Source organism: Phaethon aethereus (genome assembly GCF_964289735.1).
Source record: "Phaethon aethereus genome assembly, chromosome: 1".
NCBI lineage: Eukaryota > Metazoa > Chordata > Aves > Phaethontiformes > Phaethontidae > Phaethon > Phaethon aethereus.
Window position 1 is genome coordinate 29,102,361 of NC_138575.1, and position 19,904 is coordinate 29,122,264.

The 19,904-nt window shown below is 39.3% G+C and overlaps 1 protein-coding gene across 1 annotated transcript in view; it reads left to right on the forward strand.

The window, feature by feature from the left end:
* Nucleotides 1-7,318: 7,318 nt before the first annotated feature.
* Nucleotides 7,319-19,904, forward strand: part of TFEC (transcription factor EC) — a gene marked incomplete at its 3' end in the record, with an annotated part of 95,393 nt that continues 82,807 nt past the window's right edge. The window contains exon 1 of the mRNA XM_081997705.1: nucleotides 7,319-8,048. Coding sequence (XP_081853831.1) covers nucleotides 7,848-8,048 — 201 coding nt within the window. The 5' untranslated portion in view covers nucleotides 7,319-7,847. The remainder of the gene's footprint in view (nucleotides 8,049-19,904) is intronic.

Below are 19,904 nucleotides of genomic sequence, written 5' to 3' on the forward strand. Positions count from 1 at the left end.
TGAACTAAATGGAATCATAACACTGTTTTAGCTCTACTTTGAATAAGAAGAGACTGTCAAACTTATCTGATCTGAACTTGTACTTTAATAGATATAGCGTATTTTCTTTAGAGGATAGCTAAAACTTGAATTTGTTCTCCATTCACCTGAAAGACCCTTATTCTAACACAGGTCATGGAGGACATTGCATTGCATTGCATTGCCTAGGAGGTCCTAAGGCCCATACTGAAGGAACACCCAAGGCCCAGTTTGGGTCAGGAAGCATCTTGTCCCTGTCCCCGTGGTGCTGAGGCATGCACACCAACATAGAGGTGACTGCTTCTGGATCAAAGTGGGAATTCTGGAGGGTACCACATACTGCAACTTTTGATCTTAATGAGATGCTTCTGCGCTAGAGCGTCACTGTGCTTGCAGTGTGAAGGTGTCCACTGTCTGGCTGTGGGACGGCTGGGTAGGTCGTACATGGTCAACTTGGGCAGTGAAGCAGCCCCTCGAAGGAACCAGAATGAGAGTTTCTGGCAATACATCTGGTTTTGATCAGGATGCGTGCAGACTGTCAGCAAAGGTGAACTATCTTGTGAAGTAAGCTCTGGGAATGAAGATGGAAAGGGCTGTGTGGAGCCGTCTTCACCATCTCTAGGCCATATATAGCCCCAGGCATTTAATGTAAACTAATCCTGCTGCTTCACTGAATCAGGGACTTCATGATGTGGTGCCACAAATCTGGAAGGAGATGTTACTTCTTCCATCTATTTGGGTTGGACAGGACACTCTTGCCCTGACAGTATCAAGTGTATTGATTAACGGACTGTCTATTTATTTCTTTATTGTTGGTGGTGGAGAGCATTTTATAGATCTATATGGTTCTTTAAGCATGTGTCCTCATAGGCTGTATTATTAATGTGCATGCTTTAATATTTTTAAGCATAACTAGCTGTATTGATCAGTGAGTTATATAAAAGGAAGAAAATAAACTAAATAGAAGAGCTATATCATTCATCTATAGACTGTAGATTGCTGATGAAACTTGTTTCCTTTAAATAGCCCTGAGGGGACCCCCTTCCTGAGGGCTGAACTGCCCAGCAGAGTGGGATCATCTTGCCCCCAGTAGCCCTCACACTGGAGAGTTGCCATTGTAATTACCAGATCTTTTGGTTTTGGCTCTGTGTGCTGGAAACCTAAATCTCAGCATATAAACAGATTACTCCCAAGCTGAAAAGAAGCTTTTCAAATCAAACTACACATTCAATGTCAGTATCCAGACCGATCATTTACAACAGCTATAAAATTTTTTAAGAGATGCCTATACATAATATTCAGAGTTCCTAATGTTTCCATTAACAAAATTGACAGTACTAATCAGCATTTTAATACACTAATTGGCCATGTGGTGTCTTCATTTCCACTTTGAGTACTGTAAGGCAATGTTTCTCAGTTATGAACTGTGGATTGTTCCTGGTTTGTAAAATTTTGAGAAGTGATTAAATAAATTATCGCAAAAACACAATATATGCAGATATACAATTGAAGAAAATAGAGAAAATTAGTTAAAAAAAAGAGAATGTTGACATTTTAGCATGTTTTTTAGGCTAAGGGATTAGATAGTCTTTGATCTAAAAAACCAGAAAATACTCTTTTTTTGATAGTCCAGATAATGAATTAATATCAAGGACTCGGGACAAATACTCTAAAGAACTAAAACTCCTGGGAGGTTCTGAACACCCTCCACCCTGGCAAGCACTGTGGCAGCTGAGGGCATCCAGAGCTGGTGATTTGAGGTTCTCTATTCATCATATAGTCTCTGATGTCTGTTATCTTATTAAAATATTCCTTTGAATAAACGATTAGGAATTTATGTCCTGTAATCCTGAATCTGCCATTGATACTGAAGGCACTGATGTGGAATTTTCAAATCCCCTTGCTGACTGAGGAGCACATGCCCTACCAAAAGGCAGTGGGACTTCTGTTATGGAAACACTCTCCTTAGAATTACACCGCAAGATTATGTTAGCTCATAAATGTAGGTTTATATTCTAAACCAGTGGCTCCAATGTATTTTAGCTTAGGGGGAAAATGTGCATGTATTTACATGAGTGTGCGTGTATACGTTCAAAAAACACAACAAAGGTCAAAGAGAACAACATCATACAAGTGGGTTTAGGCTATTCCTTATTAAGAAAATGTTTTTTCCATTAGTTAACCTAGTGACTTTTCAAACCTATAGAGCTTTTTCCTCTATATGTAATCCTCTGACAAAAAGTAACACAGTTTAGACACAGGTGAAAATGTTTTCCTTTTGCTTGTTCTGAAAGGACCACTTGTCCTGTGGTCATTTCATCATGGACATGACAGTCCTACTTCTCAACTAATGAAAAGTAGGAAGTGTTTTCTCCTCACCTTCTTCACTCCATGCATGTTTTACACATACCTGTATCATGTCTTGTCTGAGGCATCTTTTCTCCAGGATGGAGACTTTTTGCTGTTTACTTGATCCTCATGAAGAAGTAATGGTTTATCTTTATATAGGATACAAAGGAGGCAAGATAAGGTGGCTATATGCACAGCCACCTCCATTTCTTCAACAACCTTTGCTGTTCTTTTTAACACCTTTCCATTTCTGTAGTCTTGTCTTTGCACATCATAGGGTACTTGCTTCAGCTTCAGAAGGAGGCAAGGTAAGGTGGCTATATGCACAGCCACCTCCATTTCTGCAGGTCATCAGCTGGAGACCTACTGATGTTACCCTGTCTCTATGTCTTTTTACACTTGTGCTTTAGGCTGGCCACTTCTACACAAGGTCAATGTGTCACACAGTCTTGATGGTGGTGTGTGCAATAATATTTAGTTGTCCCATTCACATGCTATTAGGCTGACACCCAATGCACTTGAACACATTGCTGATATAGAGTGGAGGTAGGAAGCCCTCAGTGAAATCTAGGGCTGATGGTCAGACTCTATGGTCTCAACAGACCCAGGCATTAAAGACTGTTATAACCTGTCTCACAACCTTCTGCCTTCGTAACAAGAAACTGTAATTGCCATCGGGGTATTGAATTTTCCTCAACAACTTCAAATGAGAGAGTTTTCTTTGATTCTACGTTATTTCTCAAACATTACTTTCTAACACTGTCAGCTGTTAAAGAAAGACTGGAAACAACGTAGATGGGCAGCAATGAAGCTTTTGGTAGGAGCTTTTCTTCAAAAACTTATTTCTAAATGAATGGTAATCAACAAAAAAAAGTTTGTGCATGAAATCCTGCTACTGCCTTACCTTTGAGGCCTGCATTTTCAAAAAGTTGACGGCAGGGGACTGTACATTTTCTTTTGCTGCTAGTCCAGCCTGATCCCTCTGCAGTAGTGACCTCTACACTTCTTTTGCCTTTCAATGTCTTAAAATTTAGTTTTCTGTGCAGTCATTCACACTGAACCCTGAAAAGAAGATACATATATATTTGTAACAATAAAAGAGAAAGAATTTCTTGAGTGTTATGGGCTTCTGATATTTTATTAGCCAAGGCTATATTCACCCTCATCCTTACAGGTCTCCCTGTGGTAGCTCTAAGCTCTGCTGATCTCGTAGACAAATGATGGAAGCATCTGACTTAGAGCCTTTTAGAATCAAAGAAAATTGAGAGGGAAAAGTCCTGCTAGGTCATTTTGTCCATCCCCTGCCAATGCAGGATCATGACCTACTGTACAATAACTTCACTAATGTTTTGCCAAGTCTCAATTTAAACAAATCAAGTGGTGGGGATTATACCACTTTCTCTGGGACAATATACCCCTGTTGCTTCATATTCTCTATGAAGAATTATGTTATGATATTCTGCTTAATATTCTTAATATCACCGTACTTACAAGGATAACTTATTTTCTTGCTGTAATAATTGTTTCTTGGTGCTCGTATTTTTCATATACATCTTGTTAAAAGCACTGTATTTGTCATGTAATCCTTTCCAGCTTTCTTCATAACTCAGCTCCGAAGTCCCTTATCAATGTTTGCTGTTTACCTTCATTTAATTTCCTTCCACTTTATTCAACTTGCTGGTATATGCTGCTCAAAAAGATATGTACTGCTCGTGAGATTATTCTAGGTGTGACTCCCAGGTGTTAATGTTCTACAGCAAGGCTTTTGCCTGAGTCATAATGTGATGCATCTGGATATGTAATTCCAAATCTCCTGGGTGTCCCCCTTTATAGCTTAATGCGGTGCTCTGACCAGTTCTCATTCTTGTCTTTTATTGCACCAATATACCTTTTACACACTGCTGAAATTCTATTTCAGTGAATCATCCTTCCAATTCTCAAGTAAGCCCACTTGTTCATTATCTTCATCACTGAGTATTCTAACTCATCCTACTTATTTCCCCATGCCCTTTTGTAAAATGTAAAAATATTTTTTTTCTGAATTTCTGTTTCTTATATTTTATTCAAACTGGAAATAAAAGAAAAATATATCAGATATTGAGTCACATAAACTGCACTGAATTGTTAAAAATCAGTTTAATCTTTTCTGGAGCCACAAAGACTAAACTGCTATCAGCATAAATATACATTTATTGCTTGGCATTGCTACAGATGAGAGTTAAGATTCTTTGGATAAACTCAGTAGAAGTTTCCAGACCAGTATATATTTACCTTTCATTTAAGCATAAACTTCATGCAAAATTCTTATGAGATTTTTCTACTCTTAAATAACTCATATATACTTTTAATTTTAACAGAGATTTCAAATTTTTTTTGTTTCCATTGGAATTCTTTGACTTGTTCATCTGACTAGAAAAATTTTAAAGCCTCAAACTATCAGAAAACCTAAAAATATTAGAAAGATATTACATGGGATTTTTTTGGTGCAACTTCTTGAACAATTCTGAAGAAAGCAGCATGGCCAGAGGCAAACTATTTTAAAGGACTGCAGAAATTAAGCAGGATTATCTTTGCTTAGCTATTTGTAAGCTATTGTGCAAATCATAAGTTAAGTTGGATTTCAGTTTCAAAATATTAACTTATTTTTCCTTTTTAATTGCAAAACTGCTGAGATGAATGAAACTTTTATAAATTGAAAGGTATTTGAAATTTCTGTATGTCTTTTATATGTAACATTTGTATATGTGACTGTCCTCCTCCCCCACTAATATGACTAAGGGTTTATAAGTATGCATTCCTTAATAAACACTGATTCAGATTCCTTCACTGCCAAAAGTTGCTCCAGGCAAAAAGCTGGCAAGCAAAGAGTTAACAAAATGTCAATGAAATGTGAAGAAATCTGGTCCTCAATGTGTACAAAAATAATATTTGTGGTTTTAGATGTCTTTTATGTTTCTATTGCTCAAAAATAGATTTTTTTTTATTGAGCATTTTCAGTCTTCCATTGATTGAAATAGATGACTGCCTTAGGGCATTTCTGAAGGGGAAAACCAAAAGAAAAATGACTAAATTCCTTTGTTCGGAACTGCTGCTCTGCATATCCAGTAAATTTTTTATCACAAAGACATACCAGCCAATGGGGGGTTTTGCTTGCAAAAAGATTGCAAGATTAGGTTTTTAGTATGCTGGTGTGACCAGCAAATAGGCATGCTAAGACTGTAGTGACCAGGAAGGGGCAGTTACTGCCATCTTCTCAGTTTTCGTATTTCAGAACTTTGCAGGTATTCACATCGGAGTAGTTTGGCCAAAACAGGAGAGAGGGCCAGTGAGAGAAGGCAGAGAAACTGTTCACACTGCAGAACACCTAGGAAGCAGCACGAGCTAGTCCAATGTCTGGCGCTCAGACACAAAACCAAGGTGACCTTCTGGGAAGACGGGAAGGCTGTGGTTTTGCTGAGCTTTCGTGTACAGCTGACTATGCACGCACGTAATTAATCCAGGCACCGTGAATCAAAGGCTGCATGCGCAAGGACTAACCATTTACTCTTTGTGGCTACATAGCAGCATTAGCAGTCAGGAGACACAGCACGTTTCTGTTCGTACTTTACCTTTGAATCAGCACAGATGTGTTAGCTAAACTATTCCTCAGCTTTCCCTCTTGCTTGTATCTATTAGAGGAGGCTGCTGGGAGAAGTAGTGCTGTAGCTTTTGTGACGTATTTACAGCAGAGCGTCAGTTGAAGACGCTCTGAAAGAACAAAGCCAGCTCCTTGTCCTGGCAATCATTCTGGACACCCAAGCAGCCCTCTGTGCAGAACTGCAGGGGTCAACATTACTGGAATAAGTTTTAGAAATGATGTTTATTTTGTGACCAAAAGGAAGAGGGGATGTCAGAGTGTTAAAACTTACATTTTTATTCAGTTACAATTATCCTCTCTTCAGTGCATATTCACCAGTAAGAAATGCATTGAAAAAGCCTTGATCAAAAGGAAAAATCTACAAGGCTTTCTTCTTTTCCACTGCTGCTGCTGGCACTACCAAAAATGTTCTAAATAATGTTTTAAATTTTTTGTTATGTTCTTGGATGTGTATTGATATCTTAGCTCATAACAGCTACCGGATCCCCAGCTCTTTCCAACTTCACCCATTATGAGATTCTGTGGTTCAGCCAGTTCATCGTAACATACTTTGCTGTGGTCATTACAGAGTTTGGAAAACTTCTTTACTTCCCCTCCCCGCCCCCCGAGAAAATCATGTCATTAATAAACAAAAGGCAACTCACACCATGGCGTACCACTTCCCTCATTTTGTTTTCTGTTTATCTGATTGTGCTTTCTGCCAGGGCCTGAGCCAAGGAACAGGAGATCTCATGTCTCATGTTGTTCATATTACAAAAAATGCTCACACTGCAGTGAATTAGTGATGGTGTTCAAGCCTCATTGTGTTTCCTGGGGGCAAAGGCAGTATACACCAGTATAAATGTGCTTTTATTTTAAAGGGTTGGAGGCTGATCCTACAAACTGTTTCTAGCTTGAATAATTCTGATATAAAGTTTTCTTCCCCAGAGCTATTGACTTTTGAAAGGGTTACTCTTCACCGCAGGAACCAGTCCTTGTGTTGTATGTGGCTATTTGGAAACTGGACTGTGAGAATGTTTCTTCTTCTAAACATAGAATAGTAATGTGGATGGTTGTTAGCAACACAATTCCTCCAGCAAACGGGAATGGCTACTGCATACAGAATCAGTTTTACCTTCATTACTTCTCAAGAGGTTACTTAAATATCTATTGTACCTGCTATAGAGCAAGTAGGAAACAGAATGTGGAAAAACGAAGGCTTCTCCTATCAATTGTGGTCCTTTTTTTTTAACTGGCAGTTGTTCCTATTTTCAAGTGTTTGTTTCTACTTTAATGAGGATACCAACTTTCATCCAGTGAGATGTGTGGGTCACTCTGTTAGTGCACTTGCACACACCAAGGCAATACACCAGCTGGAAATTTTGACTTTTAGCTGAACTATTTTTCACCAGCAAATGGCTTTCCTTTTGACATATTTTAATGTACTTGCACACTGAGAGGAAGAGTGGGTGAACAGAAAACAGACTGTTTTATTAACCCAGCAGTCACCTTTGAGATTCATACATGCCTACTTTTTTCTTGCCTTTGTACCTAATCCCAAGAGACTGGTACCTGGCTTCACTTGGAATAACAGTCAGTCACAAACCTCCAAACATGATTGTTAACGAATGCCAACTGTTTCTTCTCATCTTTTTTTTTTTTTTTTCATTAGTATGTTAGGGATTGTGTCCTTACGGGTGCCCTATAACCATAACATTAGTTTGCTTTTATATTTAAGGAATTTATTTTTTTCAGTAGTAGAGGTACATTGTGCAAGAAATTAAATTGCTGCTTCTATTTTGTGTGTGTGTTTTATAGTGATTTTTTCAGCTCTGCTAATAGTGGAAAGGGAAGAAATAAAGCAATGCTGCAGGCACTGACTGGACTACAGTTTCAACTCAGAGGAAAGCTGCAGGATCAAGAGTGGACAGACAAGCACCCTCAAGAAGAAGCCCATGCACATTATTCACAATGTCATATGCCAGTTTCACAGTATCCTGGGTTCAATGGATTTTTTCCGGTGGGAACACACTTTTCATCAGACAAAGCTCCAGCAACCTCAGAGGTACCTATCTTACCAACAGATATTTACAAAGCAGATTTCTGAATGCTGTGATACCTGCAGGAAGCTATTCTTAACTGTAACGTAGCTGGCTCGTTTTGAAGCGTACCTAAATGACACGCAGGAGGGAGGTGAGGGGTGAAGCTGTTGGAGTTAACATGTTCTAAAAAACATGTAGGGCTCAAGCAAGCAAATACCAGGGTATTAACTTACTGCGTCTTGTCCCCATTCTGCCTCAGAACATGCTCCTCGAATCATTCGTCTTAGGATCAACTCTCCAATGTTCTAGGGCTGACAACTTACCCTCCATCTTCCCTTTGGGTAGTGGAACGGCTCTGGAATTTTCTTTCTACATCACGCCGTATTTCCAGGCAGCAGACAGGCTGAGGTCCAGCGGGGGGGAGCGGGAGCAGGGCCCAGCAGCTCACCCCGTGGCAGAACAGGCAGCTGCTCATGACACGGGGAGAGAGGGTGCTGCCTGCTGGTAAATCTCTGTCTGGCAGATGTGTTTTTGGCGTCAGCCATTTGGGAATACATTTTTTTTTCATGCACCGCTGTTGACAGCCGGGGGGAGGTCCTGGACCGTAGTCTGGTCTCCCAGCTCCAAGGACGAGGGCTGGGGAAGGGGGTCGGTACAACGGCCGCGGTGCCGGGGGCGGCACCGCAGCGGCTGCCCGCTCCTCGGCCTCAGCAGGGCCGGCGCAGGGGGGCGGGGCGGCCGGCCGGCAGCCACAGCGCCTCTTGCGGGCGGTGCGTTACCGGACGGGCGCTTAAAGCCCATCAGCGAACAGAGCAGGTGACACCGCCATATTGCGCTCTGTTTGAATGGGAAGTAAGCGCGGTATTTCAGATACCACATGGTGGCAGCTCTTGATAAAGGCTGATACCACTTTGTTTTTAATTTTTAAAACTGAGGAATGATTAATTGCAGTGAGTGGAGCAGCCAGGTAGGCATTTCAGAGATGTTACGTCAGGAGGGTTCTGATAGCTTGGTACCTGATGCACCGATCCTTTCTGTCTCATTTAACAGTGGGAGGGAAAATAAAAAGATAAGTAAAGATTTTCAGCTGTTGTCCAAACTCTGAATCCCAATAATGAACGTCTTAAACCTTTCTTTGACTGTGAATAAACTTTCCATCCAGTTTTTGCCACTCCCTTTCTCTTCTGGGCTCCCTCCACTTTCCTGTTCCTCCACTATTCCTCACTGTAGCCTGAGGAAAAGAAGCTTAAGGAAAAATAATAAAGTTTTTATTTATTCCTTGCAGCTTTTCTGCCCCTGTAGGCATTTGTCAGCCTGTCTGGCTAATGTGCTGTAACGAATCTGCTCTCTGCCACACACGCACATATGGCCCTATCAATCAGTGAGAAGGAACGCTGAGTACGGTGAGCGCTAACAAGCGCTCGGAGGGGTCAGTACCCCACCGCACTACGGTGGCATAAGACTTTCCCCACAGGCTGCTTTAATTGGGGGGACACAAATGAAGCGGCGTGTGGCTGGTGCCATCTCTTCTTGCCGATCTCCCCGCGTTGGCAAACCGACCCTCTCTGCTTCAACTTTCGGGGCAGCACTTACAGGCCTCTGGCTCCTGCTGGAAGGCAAGTCCCTCTCAAGCCCTTTGGAGTCTCTGGCTTAACTGGGGCAGGTGGAGCTGGCTTGTGGGTGATCAAAGGCTGCTGAAGAGCCTGTATGGATAGCAATTCTTTGCAGGCTGGAAATCACAAGGAAAAGAGATGTGGGAAAAGGTGGAGAAAAAAGTAAGAAGGGGGCTGAGGAAAAGTAAAGGAAGGCAGGGAGGGGAGAGAGTAATGGTGAAGGAAATGGGAGAGGGGGAAACTGTAAGGACTGAGGAAAAATGGTGAGAAACCAAATAAGAGGAGAGAAAAAAATGCAAAGAAGTAATGACAAAAAAGATGTGGAAAGTCATATATTACTGGAGAGAAATACTAGAAGCAGAAAAAAAAAAGAGAGAGAAAGCTACAAATATTCCTATGCAGAAGTGAGGGCCAACAGAAAGCAACATCTCCAAAAGGTCTCAAAGAAGATCAGGTCACCAGAGGAATTTTTCAGAGGCAGGTTTTAGGTTTTAGACAAGAAATCATGCCCAATCCATAACTAAGTAGCAGTGTTTTATGTTGCATTCCTATAGGCAGGTTGACTTCTAGACATGATTTCTTTGCACCCATTTGTGGGCTGCCAGCACGCCATTAAGGACTGACTGTCATTGCTCTGCAGCAAATCTTATGATTGAGTAAATTTTCTACTAGAGGCTTCACAGCAAAGCCAATATGTCCTTTGTTGGCTGTCTGGAGGGTGAAAAGGAATTTGCTAGGAAGAATAGAGGAATTACAAATCTCTGAGGGGTTATAGAGTCTAAGGTGGGAACTTGGGGTTGACAGCATGTAAGGACAGACCACTATGCCTTTGCGAAAGTCACACATTTTCTCATGCACTGAAGTTCTGGTCTTTATAGGTGTCACACATTTGCATGGCAGTCAAATGATAAAAAATCTTAAAGCAGTTTTTCATTGCCCAGAGCAAGCACTAACGAGGAAACCATCTTGAGTGGAGATTTACCATAAAATACCATTGAGAACACTGTTTTTGAGATCAAGGATTTGGAAAGGTAGCAAGAAAGGCATAGTTTGATATTTTAGAACAACAACAGCAAAGGCCTAAGGAAGAGAGTTCAAAGTCTGAGGCCTCTTTTTGTGACACAAAACCTGGATGCAGATTAATTTCTGTGTTGATCAGGGAGAGTCACCTATACTCTCCAGGGTGGTAGGTTAACCTATAGAAATACCAGAGGCAGTGAAAGAGCTACCAGATTTTCTCCTGCAGTATTTGTAAGCCCTACAAACTAAGAAACTTTGGCTTTATCAAACATCTTGATTGGAGATTTTGAAAGAAAATCCAGAGGAAAGTAGGATGCCATTTCTGACTCAGAAAGCGTGACTTCTGCTCTTGTATGAATGCCTGATGAGGTGAAAGGCAATGTGTAGTGAAAAATGCCATCCTTCAGTCAGTGGGCAAAGGCCAGGTTCCCATTCTCCATGTTTACACCCTTCTGCCCTTTTCTCAGGAGCATTCCAGTATCTTAATCAAAGTTCAACTTAGATAATGATGAGGAACCCTTTGAAGGAAAATTTATTTTCTTTAGGAATGGCTTTTATCAAATATGAGTTTTGGTGGAAATTTTAGTGTCTTTTTTTCGTCAAGCAATCAATCAAAGCAAACTAATTATTTAGTATTTCAAGTTGCCACTTACCTTGTTCACTCTCTCATCCTTTAATGGATACATTTGAGTGGAGGTTAAGTTATTTAATTAATATATATATATTCCTTCTCCAGCCTCTCCCTCCTCCATGGCATTCCTCTTTGCTGTCAGTGATAGACTGTGTGTTAGCAAGTTCAGGATTGTGCATGTCCTTTGTAAAGACCGTTGGTGACTTTTAGGTAAAAACGGCAATATTACATTTTAGTAATTATAATTGCTAAAACCAGAGATAATCATTAAAATACAAACATTCAAAACAAGATATATTCCCTGGTAAGAAGGTGTTATGACTGGAAGAACTCTGTTGTTACGGCAGTATTTTAAAAGAGTTAACAGACTATTCATCATAAATAGCAAAAGAATGGGTGATCTTTAAGCAATGATTTGCTTGAAAAAGAATGAAAGAAAGATAATGTGGCTTATGGAAAACTGATATCGTCAAAGTAACTATGTATCTATTTTGATCCAATTCCAAATTTGGTTGATAGAGGTAAGATTGTTAATATACTACAGGCAGAATTCTTCATGGTTTTTGATTAGTACCCATGTCAAATTACCTTTCATGCAATAATTGGATTAATAACATAAATAAATTAAAGATATGAAAAATTGATTTGGAAATGGGGGATCATTGCTGATTTCAACATAGTCCTTTGGAGTAGCACAAGAATGAGTTCTTGGACCAGTGCTACATAAATATATTATCAACTACTAAAACCAGTTTACATGTGTATGTGACTTCTTTGCTGAAGGAGTGGAAAAGAGTGCAGAAAAATGCCACTGGTATAGACTAGGATGGGCTTTTCAAACTGTCAAACTGTATGCACAGCTAAATAATGTGTATTTTAATGAGAAGAACAAAAGCTGCACTTCCAGAAAATAAAAGGCCATACTCTATCAGGCCATAACGAGATGAGGGACTTTATCCTGGGAACCTGCAAGCTTGTCAAAAACTTGGGAGTCAGAGACCTTGATCAACTGGAAATGAGCTGCCAGAGCAGCATTGCAGCAAAATGATTAATCAAATTTGTATATCTAAAAATTTAAATAAATAAATAAATAATCCTTGAATAGGACCAGGGATACTGGCACACCTGTGTATTTGAGGATGGTCTGACCATTACTGGATGCTGCGTCAACTCAGATCTCCCCAGACCCAGCAGGAAACTGGTAAGAAGTATACAAAAATCTAAATTATCATGAAGGATTTGGGAAGCACTGTCTGTTTATTTAGTATAAAATGAAGTTTAAAGGCGACCTGCAGAAAATCTACCAACAGCTGTAGAGATACCAAAATGTTGAGAACAGGCTCTCCAATATACACAGCAAAAGGTATGCAGGGAACAGTGACTGGAAGCTGAAGCTGGAGTTCCTGGATAAGAACATTTTCACCTGATTTCAGGCATCTACAAGGTAGGTATTTGATAAATACTTTCCCATAGTTTCCAGTGAGGCCAGGGTGACTCTTGCCTGCATGTACTGAGAAAAGCTCTGCACAAGGGTCTGTCTGTTAACCAGTTTAAAATCCCCACCCTACTATGATCTTCTGTACGAGTGGCTAGGGAGAATAATACTATTACAGTGACCTGGTACACTGAGGAAGCTTGGAGGCAAGCTTCTCACAAACATGTCTATAAATGGCTACATTTCTTTCGGAAATAGTTGTTTCAAAGCTTCTGGGGTTTCATTTTAATACTTACTCTTTTAGAACCTTTCTGTAGGCAAATTTTACATGTAAAAACAGAATAAGTCCAGTCCAGACATTGCTAGGAGGGAAGTCATGGATTTTTTACAGTATTCTGAAAGTCAGAAATACTTGTTATACTTAAAAGTCCCGTGCTGCCTGCCTTATATTTCCCACGTAGGGAGTCTCATTTACCCAGTATCTGCTACACTGACATCTTTCCAGTTCTTTTTTTTATGTCCTTTGTTGGTTGCAGTGACTCCCCACATTTAATACAACAGTGCAAACAATTCCTAAAGCCAATTTGCTTTTTGGTGGATAAGTACATAAATGGACAGATTTTTGACACATTAGGAGACGATATGAAAGGGAGAACAGAATGGCAGTGTCTCACTACTCCCACAAAAATATATGATTTGAAAGCGTGAAGATGCACTATATACCCAAGAACATCCTTTTTGGATCCAGGTATATATCTCATCTACCTCTGCAGGCTCTGTAATACCATCTTAGGGCTTTGCTCCAGGCCAAAACTCCTGCATAAATGAAATATTAGCAGCACACAGGAACATAAAGATACTTAAGCTAGGATAGACGAGCCATCCATATAGCTTGATAATCTGTTTCAGAGTGCCTTCCTTGGGATCTCCCCTGCCTCTGAAACAATTGTCTAAATCTGAACTAGGTGCTTTAGTGACTTTTTGTAGGCAATGGGACAAGCAGACCCTTTTAAGACCCAATTTATCTGGCTTATCTTGGGAGTTTACTTTCAAGTAAGATGGTTCACACCCTCAAAGTGCCTTTTTTCTCCCTGTTGACTGAAAAAAAAGTCTAGATAATTAGCTTGGATGTAGGCATCTTCATTTTTGCGTACACATAAAGTCAAATGAATTCCACCTTTATGTCTTTTGCTTCAGAGAAACGATAGAAGTCTCAAACCTTGATTCCACTTTAAAATTAGCTTATGAGCTGATGCTTGAGGGTTAAAATTTAATTTTATGTCAAATTACCACAAGTAAAGTAATTGAGGTTATTATGCTTTTTAAGTCTTCCTGAACTGTTTGCTGAAGCATTTTCTAGCAGGAGAGCTGTCCGTGTCCACTGAGTTCACACATTGTTTCATGGCAGTCATCTGAAACATGTTACTTTTTAGTTTTATGGTATTAATAAAATCCTTATATTTGGTATTGATATTTATATCATGAGAAAGAGTATATAGAGAAGAGGAAAGGTGGAAATGAGGTGAAGGGGTTCAGAAATAAGAGGGAAAAGGGAAATGGGAAGGAGAGCAAAATACATTTTGGAAGATCTGTAAAGACGAGGAGCAGAATGGAGAGCAAAAGATATGGGTAAGTGGGAAATAAATAAGAGAGTTCTGTGTAGGATCCTCATGCTCACTCATTATTTTGTAGACTTTTATAATATCTCTTCTTTTTTTCTCCTTTTCAAACTTCATAGACTTCATCTTTTTAAGCTTACAGTGTGCAAAGTCCAGAGTCTCCATTCTTCCTCCCATACACCTCATAATTTTTTGTCATTTTTTTAGACTGTTTTATTTTTGCTATGTCTATTCTTGCACACACTCTTCATATCTGAGCACAGCTGTTGACCTACTTCTGTGTGATAATTCCTGTAGCATGGAAATCACTGATGTAGCTGCTACCGAGAAAGTAAGTTCAGCAGGTCTGTCACCTTCAACAGTTGAAAAAAGCATTAATGCTGGATCAAAATTTGATTTTTGACTCAAAATTAGAATCACAGGTAACAATTGTCTAAAGGCTTGAAGCTGTCTACTGTTAGGATGGTTCAATCTAAAGTGTATTGCGATTCTTTTTATAAAGTGTTGAAGACAGGTATAAAAAGAAAAATAGTCATGCTCTTATCACAGGATCTCCTGATTTCTTCCCATGTATTCTCAGCTCAGAACCCTGCGCAGCAGTGAGCTGTTTGTCCACACTTGTACATTTACGTATGTCCAGAACATGTCCAGACAGCTCATCCTCTCAGCAACTCTTTGAAGGGTTCTTGGCACAGTTTTGGCCTATGCCAACTAGTACTCGCCCTCAGTGAGGTTTGGAAGTTACAAGGTCCTGGGACAGTTGTCATTTGCAATAGTTTTGAATTTTGGCAGTTGCATAATTGGCATTTTGCAAATAGTTGTGTTCTTGTAGCTGGTAAAGAATTTACTGATAAAAATATGGGCTCTTCCACAACTTCTGGGCTCAAGGCCCACTGCCATTCCCAACCATATCAGTTTTATGAATAAAATTATGTCTTGAGAGGGTCCTATAAAACTTGTTTTTTGACAGCTATGTGCTGTTGTTCACTGTATATTTCAAAACGGGTGGTGCAAATAGGAGCAGAACCCATTTGCAAGAAGGGATAAGTAATTTTTAATTTTTGTTTTCCCGTGGGGAATATTAACAGGTCCCAACTGGAATTAACAAAGGTTTTGCAATTGTAAAGGAGAGAACAATAGTGCAAACACTGCTAGCCCTTCCTTGAGGGTGTGCAGGCTTTTCCAGTGTTAATGAAAGGAGGCTCAGTTTCTTGTCACTTGCAACAGAGCAAATGAATCAGCTCCACAGACTTGCGAAGCAGATCAGCACTTTTTGAAATGCTGGCCCAGGATTAACAGCATAACAGGACTCCCAGCTTCCTATTGACTTCAGTAGAAAGGTAGGAACCATGATGGGAGTTAGGAGTCTGATGTAAGTCTATACTATTCCTGAACTGACAAATGGCAGCCAAGCAAGAAGTAGTCAAGCTGAAGGGTCACTAGGGAAAAAAAGAGCTTTGAAAGAGCAGTGCTAGTCTCTCAAGGGCTATAGTAATTGAATTTTGAAGAGACCTCACTGTTCAGATATTAAGCATTGTACACTGCACTAGTAATTACATAACATATGATATTAATGATTCTTATGCAAGTGTTTGCTAAACCTATAATTCTGATTTAATGAATAACCAATGGCCTTTGTTATAAGAAGGAAACCCACACTTTATTTGTGAGATTAATCTTATTTAAAGCAAAAATTCTCACTCTGAATAGCTGGCGGTATTCAGCCTAAATTAGCATCTGCTGAAGTGAGCAGTTGAGCTTCATCTGACATTTATTAGGACAAATGCATAAAGGCTGTGCTGTGGCACTACCATTTAATTGTCAGGGCAATTAGTTGCCACTTTGGATATCAGAATTGTCACTGAGTTACAAAAAAAAATTAAGGGGAGAAGCTGTTTGTTGTTATGAACACCCAGCAGAAAATGGTTTCCTTTTTAACTGGAAATTGTGTCTGAATTTTATATTGCTCATAAAAATGAGAATCTGATGGCATAGATTGGACCCTGGCATAACAGGGGAAAAGTAATCATTTTAACAGTGGTTGGTCTACTTCCTGTGACTTCAAACCAACTCGGACTTTTATAAAAAATATGTAAATCACTGGATGCTAGGGGCAAAGTCCCTGTAGTGTTTATGATTTCCCTAGAAAAATCAGGATTATTTATTTTCTTTTCAACCGTATTAATATATTAAAAATAAAAAACCTTGTGTCCTCATGCATTATTCTGTGAGCCTTAGTTCATTTGTTCTGCAGTTTGCATAGATCTCCTTAAACAAATCAGATGTGCAAGTTGTCCAAATTTGACTCTTACCTTTTACTATGAGGGCTTTCTTATTTTGAAAAATATTCATATGGTTATATTCTTCTAATATACAAGTAAACTGGCCATTGCATAAGAGAATCCTCTTCAACTGCACTCATTTATTGCTCCTTTTGCTCTCAGATGGTTTCTAAAAATCTTTGCAATCAAATGTTGCTTACCTGTCATTTAAATTAACGTAGCAGAGCCAGAAGAAATCCGGCATGGGCATGGGAGTCCATTTAGCTCAAGGCTCTGATCACAAGTGCAGTGTCTGGAAGCCTATACTCCGGCAGCTCGTACAATGGCTGGCCTTTGGATTAATATAGGAATGCAGAGCTACAAGTCCCTTAATCTTCATAAAGAATGACAACCATCTCTAAACGGCTGGAGTCCCTGTGTTGTGTGTTCATCCTCTCCTTCTCCCCTCCTCACCAAAGTGGGATTTATCAGTTCCAAATCTTTCCAGATCAGCTTCTATAGCCTGTCTTTTTCTGTAGCTGGACAGATCTTGAGAAGGTGATGAGGTGATTCCCTTCCTTACAAAGGAGGCATTTTAAATCAAACTCTAGAAAGAAGATAGTGAGGTTTTTTGCTTTGCGTGTGCCAGAGACCTCTGGGTTGTGCTGTGATCCAGCTGTGCAGAGGGAGAATTTTGCTATCTCAGATGCTATTTACTAGACCTGGAATGGTGGCAATACATCTCACACATTCATTCAAAATTATTACCAATTATCCCCAAAAGTTCAATATGTTTTTATCATGAGGAAGATGATCTTGTCTGAGTGGTCTGTGTACTTTCTGAGCAGTGCCAGACAGGGTTAGGTTCATTACAAGCTGTATTATGATTGAATTAGCTTCTGTACATTATTTTCTAAGCAAAGATCTAGGACCTGTGGAGGCCAGCATTTCAAAACTTAGGAAAGTAATATTTTTTCAGAAGCAGGGAATTAAAAATATCTGCTACAAAAGCCACACTGAATTCTTGCAATTTATAGATCAATTGATTTCAGGTTAACTTCTTTGTTGAAGTGAGAGGCAAAGAGATTGAAATGAATGAAAACTCCAGATAGCCTCTACAGTTGAAATTGGACTGAAATATGATTGAAATAGTGTCAAGATGTCATGATTTATCTGTGATTACCTGCAGTCCAGCAAAACAACAGAGACTGAAGCCAATCCAATTCAAGAGATCACGCACTTTTCGCTTATTTTGAAGGCTTGGAACTGAACAGACCATTTTCTTGGCACTCTAGAGTGCTGCCCATAGCTATGATAGCCCATATGAGCTGAGGTTTGTCTCTGTATCTCCATCGTGGTGTTTTGGCTCCTTTTGTTGCCAGCCTTGTTTCTTCTAAACCCTTGCTGATCTCTGGCATGTTGTGATCTTGACTACACCATCTTTCCTCATGCTGACTGCTGTTATGTCCACTCCCATGAAAATTTTTTATTAATGAACTTGAATAAAAAGGAGTTTTGTAACAAACCTCCTGGGTAATAAGCTTTACCCATGAAAGTATTATTTCTTTTCTTTTGTGGAGTTCTTATCTGTTGTAATATTAGGGCCAGGTTTTGGAAATGTGCAACCACTGGTGCTCATTTCCAAATCTCTGTAGCATCTTCTTGTACTATTTATAAAAAGTGCATTTAGTCATTCTCTGGTATTTCCTGAAGTGCATTTTTCCAGAAATGAAGCACATGGTTATTGTCAACAGAAACCTGTGACCAATCTTGGGCTCGATTTCTACACTAGTTGGAAGGAAATAAGAAACCCTACGTGTGTCACTTTCATCTGTCCTGACTCACAGATGGTTCTGGATCTCTTTAGCTATACTTCAAATGTCCTGCTTTATGAGTTTTTGATGAGTAAAACATGATGTAAAGTTTTCATATTTGCCTCTGAAAAAAGGATACAAACAGCTCTTTATAACTGAGGTCAAGCAATTTTTGATTTGACAGGGACATTTCAATTTTATCTCAGAGGTCAAATGTACTCCCTAAAGCGGAAAACATGTTTAGTTTGGGGTATTGTATCATACACTGTAGAGGCAGATACTCAAAATACAGTGAAAATGAAGTGGTTCATTGTCCATCAAATGCAAATACAAAATACACCACAAACAAATCAGCCTGGGTAGAATAACACAAGAATTCTCTTTCACAAATTCAGTTGCCCGCTGTTCAAATCTGTAGTCTAGAAATGTAGCTTTGGTCCCCATGACACTTTTCACCTATAAATGGGCACATTTATCCTTTCTCAGGAGACAGCTATTTAATGCAATAATTTACATCTGTGGGATTGCTTAAATTTCACAACACTGAGAACCATATAAATTTAGTAATGGAGAAAAGTGTAACAGACAGAAATGGCTTTGGTGTTCTTCAAAGGAGAATGCCTGTTGTGAATGGCAGCAACTTCTTCTAGTGTCCATAAACCTAAAGGAAGAAAAAATGCCGTTATTCTACAGCCATGTTTTCAAAGTTTTCAAAGCAATGCAACCTGCAGAGGTTGTCAAGAAAGCAAAAAACTCACAATAACCCCCACACCTCTAGCATTCCACATTCCACTTATTTCACCCAAGGCTGCATATTTATTTTGAGATTAATTTGGTACATGTAGTGTACATTTGCCAAGGTTTTTTTCCTATTTAAATCTTCAGTTCCAAAGCTATGTTTTAATCCTATTACTGCTAATTGAGTGAAGTCTGCAGTCTTTTTGAGTTAGGTGAAGTTCAAGTTGTAATTGGTATCAAAGAAAGGCACAATGCAAGAACTGAATATTAATATTTAACTCTTGCCATTTTATTATTTCCACTTGAAAATCACAGCAGTGGTTAAAAGACCTTTTTATGAGTTCATGAGAGTAGTGAATTGGAGACTATGGGATGAGATTTTTCATTCATGCAGCAAGATTAACAAAAATTGCCTTGTAAGAAGTGTAAATGAAATATTATACTGGTGCCCAGTAGTACTGGTTATAGCTACCGGTCTCTCTATTCCCATTATGAAATTTTGCCTGTAGGTTAAGTAGCTGCACTATAAAATTTTGCTCAAGGCTAATACAGCCTACAAGACTCTAACCCAGGAGCTATTTTTATTTTGTTTCAAATCTTCCATTTAGCCTTTTGCAGATAACTGGAAAATGTGCCAGTTTTGGATGTTGTTTTAAATTTGAGTACTTTTTAAAGGACTGTGATTTTAAAGCAGAACGTCTCATAAGATATGCACACAATGGTGGATTAATTGCTTATGGCTGAAAAT